Source organism: Hyperolius riggenbachi, chromosome 2, assembly GCF_040937935.1.
Source record: "Hyperolius riggenbachi isolate aHypRig1 chromosome 2, aHypRig1.pri, whole genome shotgun sequence".
NCBI classification, from domain to species: Eukaryota; Metazoa; Chordata; class Amphibia; order Anura; family Hyperoliidae; genus Hyperolius; species Hyperolius riggenbachi.
The window spans coordinates 152,067,649-152,080,218 of NC_090647.1; the positions used below are offsets into that span (position 1 = coordinate 152,067,649).

General features: G+C 44.2%; 1 protein-coding gene across 2 annotated transcripts in view; it reads left to right on the forward strand.

The window, feature by feature from the left end:
- The window catches only part of ADCY6 (adenylate cyclase 6), a 349,764-nt gene that overhangs the window by 245,430 nt on the left and 91,764 nt on the right, over positions 1 to 12,570 (forward strand). For both annotated transcript variants that reach the window (XM_068267693.1, XM_068267694.1), the window contains exons 5-7: positions 375 to 496; positions 6,478 to 6,589; positions 9,041 to 9,168. In XM_068267693.1, coding sequence (XP_068123794.1) covers positions 375 to 496; positions 6,478 to 6,589; positions 9,041 to 9,168 — 362 coding nt within the window. The remainder of the gene's footprint in view (positions 1 to 374; positions 497 to 6,477; positions 6,590 to 9,040; positions 9,169 to 12,570) is intronic.

Genomic DNA, 12,570 nt, shown 5'->3' on the forward strand with positions numbered 1-12,570 from the left:
CCCTGCCTTAGAACTGCTGGATGAGCCTGACTCATCCATACTGTTTTTAGCCATTTTCCCCCGGATGAGTCAGGCTCGTCCATACCGCCAGGGAGGTTAAAGTAATAAAGGTAGGCTGATGAGAAGCAGTTCAGGCCGGTGCATGGGGGATTTTCTAGGAGCTGGGAGTTCCGCTTTAGGCAGCAGGTTAATGTGAGCCATTTGAAGATTCATAGCACGTGAATTTTATAACTTAGTTCAGAATGTAAACCTTTGTTACAAAAGGTTTATTACAAATGAACTTCAATAAACTCATAACTCTTATTCTTTGTGTCTAAATAAAAATGTAATTGTGCTTGGAAAACATGAGTGATGATGTTTCTTCAACCATGCAGGAGCGCCTCCTGCTGTCTGTTTTACCACGACATGTTGCAATGGAGATGAAAGAGGATATCAATACCAAAAAGGAAGACATGATGTTCCATAAGATCTACATACAGAAACATGACAATGTCAGGTAATGTGCTTATCCTCTGTGCACATAGCAAAATCACCAGGCTACAGAACATCTGCAACTTCCTGACATTACTGATAACACGGAGCTCTAGGAATGAGATTCTCCTAGTGCCAATGTACAGGAAGTGTTGTACACATGCTGTACAACCACAATGCATTATCTTTATATCACAGTTGTGCTGCATTGATCAGAGTTGTAATGCATTTGCTGCTTTCCAAATGCAGCAGAATAGAAATGGCTGTGTTTGGAAGACTGCAATGCAACACAACCATGGCTTAACCAACCCCAGGTCAGCCATGCATACAAGCCCTAAAAGTGTTTGTGAGCTCTGAAAGTCTTTTTGAAATAATAGGTATTAACATGTTCTCCTCTGAAGCATGACTACCTGCAAAGCTTCACTTTTGTCTTTGTGAAGTTCCTTTCCTCTGATATCATCACTTCCTGGTTGTCATTTCACTGTGGCATATAGCTGTACATGAATTACCCCGAGCTCCTGTCTGTCCGGTGTCAGACACATGTAATGTAATTTGCAGAAACGAAGGGGACAGCTCCGATGGCAACTCAGGCAAGCTAGGCTAAAATGGAACCTTGAATGAATTATAAAAAAAAAGAGGAATATGATAGCTTTCCTGCCTTCCATATGATTATTCTGTACTCATGCCTTCAGAGGACTCATGTTGTCAGCTCAGTTAGAGAATGCAGTGTTAGTTATCAGAGAGTAGGGGGGGGGGGGGGGGTAAACACATGGAAGCAAGTCGAGTTGCACACAGCTTCACTGCAATATTGTACTCTGGATAACAAACCGCGTCCAGGTTTTCCTTGCACTCTTCCATTTCAGGCGATAGTAGTGTATCCACACATATGGATTCACTGCACGGTCACTGGACGCAAGACTGTAAATGCTACTCTCTGCCTTTATATCACTAAACAAATGAAATTACTAATGCACACACACACACACACACACACACACACACACACACACACACACACACACACACACACACACACACACACACACACACACCATCACTCCATCCCCGTAAAGGTTACCATTAACTTGTAAATTGCCACCGAATGTGGAAAAAGATAGATTGCTCTGATTTGTATCTGAGAAGGATCTATTCCTACCACACACAGCTCATACATTTTCAGTAGATTTAAGCCCAAAATGTATTGCTAAGCGATTAACGCTGATCTACCGCTGCTGCCACCCTGATCAATTAAAATTTTTCATCCGGTCTGATTGATAATTTTAACTGATTTTCGGCCGACTTGTTTGGGCATAGGTTTCTGGCAGATTTAGTCAGAGTATTCGAATCTGCTGGAAATCGAATTGTAAAATTGACAAATGTTACTAGCATTTGTTATACTTATAGCATTTCTGGCTGAATGCCTGGTTAGACCTAACTCTGCCCACAATCCTGAAATTATGACTCCAGGGGCAAACCCAAGATTTTCAAGGGGAGGGGGGGGATTCCTAAAAGGTCTCCCTCAACCACGCACAATACAGTATAATAATATGGAAGGACATCATGTTGGGTACTGACAGACTGACAGTATCTGACAATTATTTCCTAAATGTCCGATCTGCTCCCTCTCAACAACTGGATCGATCAGGAGTAGTTTGGATACAGATAATAGTGAGGACAGCTGACATTGGTAATGAAGGGTAAAGTAAAGCATTCACCCAGCAGGAGCATAGGGCTGTGCTCATACCTGGCTCTTAAGTTCACACGCTGCTGCTACATCCAAAGTCAGCTGTAGCAGGGAAAGAAAGGGGGCAGTGCTGGGAGCTGCAGGATACCTGCAGATATTCTGGTGTCTCAACTTATACCTGTCCCCGGACACTGCACCAGCCCTGGTCTGAGGGACAGGTATGGACCCGGGGATAAAATTATTATGGAATTCAGGAGCCAGTCTGTCCAGCAGGAAATTTGAAGAGCCATCTCCATTTTCAGCATTCAGAGAGAAGTTTACAATTGAGGCACCAGCTTTATTGTGTAAGGTGGCGTGCTTATCTGGCTCCTGGACATTGTCCAGCTGTATGTTATGGTATTGCTGTTTTGATACTTGGAAGTGATGCGCTGTAAAGAAAAAATAAGGCAGCTTAAGCTGGACACCTTTCTGTGTTATAGATAGATTGGTGATCAGCGGAAGCTGCCTCATTTTTTCCTCTGGATAAGGTAATATATTTTACAGTGCTAAAGCACTTCTATCTGTTCAGCTAGTCTTGTGATTCACGCTTCCCTGTCAAACTGGATAGCCTGTCAGTTGATATCACTTTGTACTATTTTAGATTTGCAGCTTCTTGTATTTTCTGCCTGCTTATTTCAAATCCCTATCACCACATGTGCATTTGTCCAGTAAATACTGCATCGGTGAAACACATAAATAAATACTTTGGAGATTAACGTATTTGTATTTTTTATTATTGTTATGTATTATAATCTATAATGCATAATATTATAATATATGCATGATCTAATGCTGGGCAATTTTTGCTGTAATTTACAGAATAGAATTATTCGTGTCACTAACTGTCCCTCAGAGGAGCTCACAATCTACTTCCCATCATAGTCTTAAGGCAACTATGAATAAATACATTTTTTGTTTTTTGGCCAGAGAAATCCAATCAATTTTTTTAAATTGTTCAAATAGATTTTTTTAGAAATGTTTTTATAACTTTTTGTATTTTTCTGTCTGATTTTTTTCAACAAATCTGATTGAAAAATGTATAAAAATGTATTGGTTTTGGGCTAATTGAAAATAAAAAAAAAATTTTTTCTAGATAATCATTTTTATAAAAAAAAAAAAAAACAGGAAAATGGGGTTTTGTTGTATTGATGTGGCCACCTTTAGGCCTCTTTTCCACACGCATCTGACAGGTCTGTGAATTCACCGCCTGTCAGCTACACCTGTCCAGTGGCCGGGCACTTGCTAGTGCTCTGCTCAGGCGGCAGACAGGCAGCCCCCCAACGCAGTTGCATCGCAGTTGCAGATTAGGTGGTTTTATGCCGCATGGTGACACCGTTGCTTGTCATCGCTTGACACATATGTGGTGTTACTGCTGCCATATGGCTGCATTTAAATTGCACCCGAATGGCAGTCGTAGGCACAGGGGCATTTTTAGGCATTCCAGGCCACTGCCTGGAGTGCCATTGGTCCTGGGGGGGGAGCAATGCCCCTGATTAAGCTATGCCTCCAAACTAAGCCATGCCCCCAAGGGTGTTTGTGCCTTCTTTGTGTCAACTTCTGTCTCCTTGTGCCACCTTCCGTTTCTCTGTGCCAACTCTGTCCCCCTGTGCCTCCTTCTGTCTCCCCTTGTGCCTCCTGTCTCATTTTTCCACCTTCAGTCCCCCTGTGACACCTCTGCTCCCCTGTGTGTCCAGAGATGGATTAAGGTGAAATGGTGCCTTATGCAAGCAACGACTTTGGGCCCACCCTTGATTGCCACCTAGCTGTTTTGGAAAGATTTGTTGGGGGCTAGCATAAACCGGGCCTCTAGTCTCTCTCCTGGGCCTAGGCACCTGCCTACATAGCCTTGTAGATGATCCCGCTGTGTGCCTCCCTCTGTCCCACAGTGCCTTCCTCTGCCCCCTTTGTGCCTCCCTCTGTCCTTTTGTCCAACTATCTGTTGCCTTCCCCTCCTGTGCTCCCTCAGTCCAGTGTGTAAAGGCAGAATGTATCGCAGTAGAAGCTGTGCTCTAACCTCCCCTCTCGAGTCCAGAGCTGTGTCTGTGTCCTGTCCCCTCTAGTGGTGGCACCTCACTCTCCTCATGTAGCGTGTAATCATGCTACATGTGGTAGGAGATGCTGGGCACTAGCTCAAGAGGATAGGCGGAAGTACAGCACTGGACTCCAGCAGAGAGGTGAGAGCACAGCTACTGCTGGGCTATACTCTGCATACTCTGCATTTACACACAAAGCTAGGGTAGTGCAGGAAGGGGGTGTGCAACAAATGCGACAGAATCAGTGGGTTGTTTGCACGGCCGGGCCGAGGCAGAGGCTGGAGAGGCTCCAGCCTCAGGGCGCAGTGTAGGAGGGGGCGCACAATTCATTCAGCTGTCATTCCCAATTGTGTTTGAAGCAGAAATAAATAAGAAAAGAGGATACATGACAGTGACTGCAAGCCAGATAACTAGAGATTAAGGTGTTGGGGAGGTTGGGGGCCTTGGGGCACCTATTAGTCTAATAGAAATCAGTGTGTGATGGCTGGGGTGGGGGGGCGCACTTTGGTGTCTCAGCCTTGGGTGCTGAAGGACCTTGTCCCGCCTCTGATTGTTTGTATCCTAGGGACTCCCTATAGTATGCACAAACCTTATACAGGGCATGGTTCATATTCTCCCATGTGTCTGTGTTTATTTTTTTTTGGGGGGGGGGGGGGGAGACACAGGACTTCTTGCCTGGAGTGACAAACTGGCTAGAAACACCCCTCCATAGGCGGCAGATAGGACGTTGAACTGCTTGACAAATAGGCAGATCAGACGTTCGTAGAAAACAGGCCTTAATAACACAAACTACGGCTAGTTTTCAGGGGACCCACTTAAAGGGGCACTATGGCGAAAAAATTGTGCAAGCATACAAATTAGTACGTTTTTTCCAGAGTAAAATGAGCCACAAATTACTTTTCTCCTATGTTGCTGTCACTTACAGTAGGTAGTAGAAATCTGACGAAAGCGAGAGGTTTTGGACTAGTCCATCTCTCCATAGGGGATTCTCAGGGATTTATTTACTTTCAAAAGCACTTGGTGAATGGCAGTTGATCCGTCCAACTGCCAAAAAACTGTGTAGGGAGCTGGGAGGCTGACCAGCATCACTGTTTAAATCCTTTTTAGGGAATATCTTTATAAAGAATAAAAGCCTTGCTGAGAATCCCCTATGAACAGATGGACTAGTCCAAAACCTGTCCCTTCTGTCAGATTTCTACTACCTACTGTAAGTGACAGCAACATAGGAGAAAAGTAAATTATGGCTCATTTTACTCTGGAACAAAAACATACTTATTTGTCTGTTTGCACATATTTTTAATTTTACAATTTTTCGCCATAGTGCCCCTTTAACTTCTCAGTATGTTTTAGGAAAATAATGAGACGGCACAAATCAAATAATAAGACGGCACACCACTGGCTGCAAAGCAATTGCTGTGTATTGCGGAACAAGTACACTACATGTTACGGACCGTAGTCCTTCCTCAGGTGTAAAATAGCAACTAAGCATACATACAGATATAAATACATTGGAGGGCGACCCCCGCCCAACTATCAAATACTCCACCCAACACTCAATTAATCCTTAAAGTCCATAGTACCCATATACTGCATACATAACACATTGTCCATTGAATAACGGTCTTATGGCCCTCCTCATGGGCTACCAAAAAACAAAATATTAGGACTGACCGTAACTTTAGACACTTCCGACGTGGACTGCCACAAGACCACCTGTAGAAAAAAACGTTGTTTTAATATTGTGCAGAAATTGTTTCAAGAATGTGGGAGGAAAACAAAGTTCCCAGAGGAAACCCACACAAACATGATATTTGTATTTCAATACTGTATTCAGTAATCTCTAACCATTCCCTTTAGATTGTAAGCTCGCAAGGGCAGGGCTCTCTCCCCCTTTTGTGTCTTGGAAATCATTATACATTTTATTCATCATGTTACTTTTATCACGGTCATTACCACTTCTGTATTCTGTATTTTGTATCATTCTTTGTATTTTGTCACTAATTATGTATCTTGTATATTAGTGCACACCATTGTCTGTATTATGTACCCCATGTTTGTTTCTTACTTTGTACAGTGCCTCGGAATATGTTGGTGCTTTTATAAATCAATAATAATCTCTAACTTTTTTTTTTTATCATCAATTTTCAAGCTTGACTTTGCTCCTTTATATATTTTTCTGCTTTGAGCTGAATTCCTGATTCAGATAACTTTTTGACATGATTTTTTGTGTTTTTTTTTTTTTTGTTTCAGTATTCTCTTTGCTGACATTGAGGGGTTCACCAGCCTGGCATCCCAGTGCACAGCCCAGGAGCTGGTTATGACTCTAAATGAACTCTTTGCACGATTTGACAAGCTGGCAGCTGTAAGTACCAGGTTTCTGAATAAGATTTTAGAGGAATATCTTCAATCCATTCCTAAGGCTGCATTACACTAGACCACAGCCATACCATGGATGGTCACAGCGGATCCAATGTAGGATCTGCGGTGACCATCCCATTGTTCTGTTGGTGTCTATTGTAACGGACATGTCATAGATGGCAGGCTATTTATCAAATGCTTAACTTCCACCATGTGTGGATAAAGGTACATACACACGCACTACAGCAACCAACGGCGGGTCCGTCGGCACCTCCAGCAGACTGTAGTGCGTGTGTACGTACTGTCGATGGACTGATAAGGCTGTTCCTGAACGATCCGCCCCCACCGCAGCCCATCACACACTCATGAAGGCATTATACTTCACTTTAGGTGACTCAATAGGAAATCTTTTAGGGAAATCACAATGCTTTGTGCTATGATTGGAGAACTGGTTTCTATGAGATTTCCTACTGGGTCCTCTAAAGTGAACTAGCTTCCTTATGGACCCCACCAGTAGTGTTGGTGTTTGAATTCGGCATAGCCGCTGTTCTGCACCGAACATGCAGGCAGGGTCAGGAGGTGTACACTGCTATTCGAGTCATGTTGCGGTTCATAGGTCTCCGATACTTCCTCTTTCCGGTTTGGAAGGAGGAAGCATTAGTCGAGTGAAACGCAACATGACTCTCAGCAGTGAACTCCTCCTGACCCTGCCTGCTTGTTTGGTTCTGAACAGTGGCAGACTGAAGTATTCATGGGTTTTGAATCCGCTATGCCAAATTCGAACACCAACATTACCCACCAGTCTGCTCACACAAGTCCAGGACATTCTGTTGCACATAATACATCTAGATAGTGTTTCAAAGGGATATGCTGTGTTGCCTTTTCCTTACTCATAGAGAAGTAACAAGATTAGAATACTCCTGTATTAAGCTGGCAAGATTATAGTACTCCTGGGATTCCAGATGTCGTATGATTTAACCCTTTTACTGGGCTTATTGCATATAAAGACTGCTTCCAAGCAGGCTCAGAAATGGAGCCACATACTGACTGCAACCTTTCCAAATGGTGGAGTATGAGGGGGGGCCTCCTGGTGAGACTTGGCACACAGCACATAGACCGGCTGCTCCTTTCTCAAGCATAAATACAAACAGGCTCCATGGTAGTCTGAAATTCTGGCATTTAAAGTTTCCTTGGAGTTTGCTCTTATTGGACACAATTTTGTGGTCTAATTATGGAAGTGAGTCATGGTTTAATGATCTTTTTCTTTGGTTAGAAACTGTTTGTTGTGCTACATAATATAACATTTTCTAAACCATAAAAACTCCTCTCCTGAGACAGTTAAACTAATGTATAGCAGTGCCAGCCACTTGGAGGTGGACATTTTAGCGTTTTACAGAAATGGGGGGGGGGGGGGGGGGGCGGAGTACCATGCTACGAGAGAACTGCCGTGCCTGTAATATGCAGGCTGACATTTTATGTGCTTTTGCCTCACTGTCCTGCTGATCTTTCGCTTTCTGTAGTAGAAAGTCACACGCTTGCAGTAAGCACGCAGGCAGTGGAGGCAGAGCAGAATAAGAAGTGGACTGTATGCTCCTTAGGGGTCACTTATACATAATGTGCATTTTACACATTCTTGAACTGTTTCAGAACTGCACCATTTGCTTTTTTCCTTTGGATTTCATAATACCTGTTCTCACCAGTATGTTTTTACTAGAACGTGAATACAGTGCTGCACACATTTTAAGGCTTCATTCACACTAGGGACATTGCTGTACGGGTTGCACAGCGCATAGCGCTGTACGCTTTGCTAGGTGCACCTTTTCCCGTTGATTCTAATGTACCACATTCACATCTATGCACTTGAGAAACATGGTGTTGCATGCATTTCTGTGCGTTGCACTGTGAAGTGCACAGCAATGCAATTGAATGGGTGTGGTTTTTAGCGCATAGAAGGCCATAGCAATGCACTTTGGAGTTGTGTTTTTTTACCCCTAATTTAAAAAATAAAATAATTTTCAAATGAAAACAAATCTTTATTGACAACGGCTACATCAAATAAGCAAAACCTGCTGAACAAAAAACACGTTCAAGTGTGTTTAAGCGCATGTAAAACGCATGGGTCTGCTTAAAAAAATGCACCGCAATACACTTTTTTTATCATGGGCTTAAATATGTTTCTGAATGCAGCCAATGTGAACGAGGCCTTAGTCATGCAGCTTGATACTACATACATCTACAGGAGCCCACCTAATGGGAATGTACAGCTTTCTGCATATCCGAAGAGACTGGATATCCTGTCACAGTGAATTGCTTTACTTGTAGAGTCTCTAAACATACATTGGTATTACCAAATTTAGCTGCTAGTCTTTTTTTCCCTTTTCCCGCAGTATGCATCACATTGAACAGTAGTATTTAAGTTCAGGCTATAATATCCTAATTGTCTTTCTATTCTAAGGAGAACCACTGCTTGCGTATAAAGATCCTGGGGGATTGTTACTACTGCGTCTCCGGATTGCCCGAGGCTCGCGCTGATCATGCTCACTGCTGTGTGGAGATGGGAGTTGACATGATTGAAGCCATCTCGTAAGTTGAACTCTGCTTGAAGCATAATTACATATATTTTACATAATCCAGTACATTGCTTAGTATTATGCAAGCCAGGCAGCAGAAACAAATGGTTAACGCTAAATAAATTATCTCTTGGAATTCAGTGAGTTGGATGACACAACGAGAGCTGAGCGGTTTATAGACTTCTCACTTAGTTTTTGTTTTGAACTGGTTATTAATAAAAGTGCCGCATACTTAGTACTTTTTTTCCCACAGTGCAGGACTTTGAAGTCATTGTGTTGGAAGCAAACGGGCATCTCTTCAGAAAAGTTTTCAAATAATCAGATTTAAAAAAGTGTTGATCAGCTTAAAGGATGACTGAAGTAAGAAGAATATGGAGGCTGCCATATGTATTCCCCTTTAAACAATACCAGTAGGCAGGGCCGTTTCTTAGGCAGTGCGGGCAGGGTGACCGCCCTGGGCGCAGACTGGCAAGTAAAAGGGGGTGCATGCACAAGGACATAACCGCTAGGGAGCTGGTGACGTGCAGTGCAACCTGCAGCTGCCTGCGTCCGACATCAAGTCATTATCACGCCACCACCACATGATGACACCTCATGTCTTGTAGCAGTACTGCAAGCTGGCACGGTGCCAAATATCACTGCGTGTGTCTCCCACTGTATATGATATATCTAACTGACATTTTTTTCATAACAACCAATGATTTATACAGGAAAATCATGACGATTAACAAGGTTGCCCAAACTTTCGCATCCCACTGTAATCTTGTCAGATCTGACAAGAATGTCAAACACCTGATTTGCTGCATGCTTGTTTATGGTCTCTGGCTAAAAGCATTAGAGGCAGAGAATTGGCAGGACTGCCAGGTAACTAGTATTGTTTAAAAGGAAATAAACATGGCAACCTTCATCTCCCTCTCGCTTCAGTTGTCCTTTAAAGGCCTATTCACACTTTGCATTACATGCTGGAAATTGTAGTTCTTTTCTATGAACCCTTTTGCATACATCTGTACTGTAATATGTCTATGCTGTTCTGTCACAGAAAGGTCCTGAAGCACACATTTGCTCAGAGAGCGGGTCCATTTCCAAGGCAAGGCAATGCTAGGGGACACATCCATGTATAACAGATGGCAACATATTTTGTAACAGATCCAGGATGGTGTGATCTGACTGTAAATGATCATCACTTTCATTTTGGATTGCCACCTTCTGCAAAATCCCCAATTTCCAATAAAGTACTTAAGTGCTGATTGCTGTGGTGATCAGCCTGAACACCGTATTGATCGCCAGATAGTGTTTTCCACTGCAAAAGTGGAGAGCGCCAAAGGCAACAATGGAGAAAAGTGGTGTTTGTTTCAAACACCCTGTCGATGCTGTTTTTAGGGCATAAGCAAACCAGTCATATGCCTCAGGAGCAGGAGGGCGCACCACAGTCATTCTTAATGTTTTTCTTTATGGAATTCTTATACAGAAGACTATATTCACAATGTGACGTGATGCATCTCTCCTGACAATCTAATAGCACTGCAAATGGACAACATGCACATTTACAGTGGCAGTGAGGCTTACTTTTCACTGACTGTATGCTTTAGTCTAGGTGCACACTAGGCATGGTTGCAGGACGGAGCCTGCGGTCCGTGATCCTAGCGGTTCGTGATCCTAGCCAAGGGAACGCAAATGGATTAATGCTTTCTTTTTGCAGCATACATTTTCGATCCGTTTGCGTTGTTTGTTTTTTTTTGGGGGGGGGGGGGGGCGCGAGGTTTTCGCAGGCAGGACGGGGGTGGCAGCGGTCAGCAGGGAGGGGGGACATCCCTCCCCTCCCTCACCTAAGTCCCCCTTCCCCGCTACCCCCTCTACCTACATTCCGCAAAAATTTAAAGTATAGCAGCGGTAAGCGGGGAGCTTACCTCCTTCTCCTTCTACTACTTCCTCCGCTCCCGCGTCACTGCCTGCAATGCTTTCCTCTATACTTCGGAGGGCGGCATTGCAGGCAGTGACGCGGCGAGCAGAGGAAGTCTGTAAGCTCCCAGCTCGCTGCTGCTACACATTACATTTTTGCGGCATGTAGCTGGAGGGGGTAGCAGGACGGGGGACCCAGGTGAGGGAGGGGGGACGTCCCCCTCCCTGCTGACCGCTGCCACCCCCCTCCTGGCTGCTATACCCCTCTAGCATGGTGCCCCCCGACAATGTGTCCAAATCTGGTGGGTAGAGGGGGATCCATTTTTCCATTTCCTGCCACTAAACCGGCATGTATCAGGTTCCAGATCCGTTGCGTGAAAATGCAGCAGATCCGGACCTTTCTGGACGGTTTTAAAAACTGGTCCCCACAAACGCAGACTGATCCGTTTTTTTGTTGGGTAAAGACAGCTGGTATTTTTAACATTGCTACCTGTGGCTCCGGTTTTGATCAGGTTTTAAAAACGGAGCCACGGATACGTTTCCGGATCTAGTGTGAACTAGCTCTTATTGTATGAGTTGCAATGGTCGGACAATGCGACTTTACCTGTTGTGTTGGGATCCTCTTTTTACAGGGCGTGCAACATAATGCTCCAGTGTGACTGCTATGACTGCGCGTCATACACACGGGCAACTGTCGCTCAGACATGCGCGTGCCACGTGTTTGTGGTGACAGTTGTGCCCCGTATGTATGGGCCTTAACAGTAGAGGCCTGAATAGCATAAAAATGCATGGTGATTTCACTTTATTAAAATAAACAAACAAACAAACCTGAAAGCCGCCTACAGTGTCACATTATAGAGGCCGCAATGTAAGGGAAATTTGGTAAAAAGCCAACCAGAGGTTCTCATGTTTCCACAGAGAGAGAAAGGAAGCTTAGAGACTCTGAAGCCAGTGAGCTAGGATTTGATTTGTGTAAAGCACCTTACATAGTGCTAAAATGCTGCTATCCCGCGGCAAAATGAGGGGTCTTTACCCCCCAAATCCCCTCTTCTAGGTCCAGGGAGCGCTTCCTGCTTGAGGCAGAGCTAATGACTGTAGCTCTGCCTCTCAGCGCGTCAATCCCCACTAATCGCCACCTCTCTCCGCCCCTCTCACTCTTCCTTCACAGAGAGGGGCGGGGTAGAGGCGGAGATCCGCCTGCAGATTGACGCGCATGGAGGCAGAGCTGCAGCTCATAGCTCTGCCTCCGTGAGCAGCAAAATCCACGACCAAGAAAGTCGTTAATTTTGCAGGGGGGATTTGGGGGGTAAAAACCCCTCGTTTTGCCGCGGGATAGCGGAGTTTTGGCACTATGTAGGGCTGCTTTACACGAATCAAATCCTAGTTTACTGGCTTCAGAGTCTCTTTAAGTGACATGAGACAAGCATGTGTTTGTACACTGCCTAACACACAAATAAATATGCTGGGATGCGTTTCTTCTTTCTCTGCCTGAAAGCGTTAATATTCAGCTATGCAA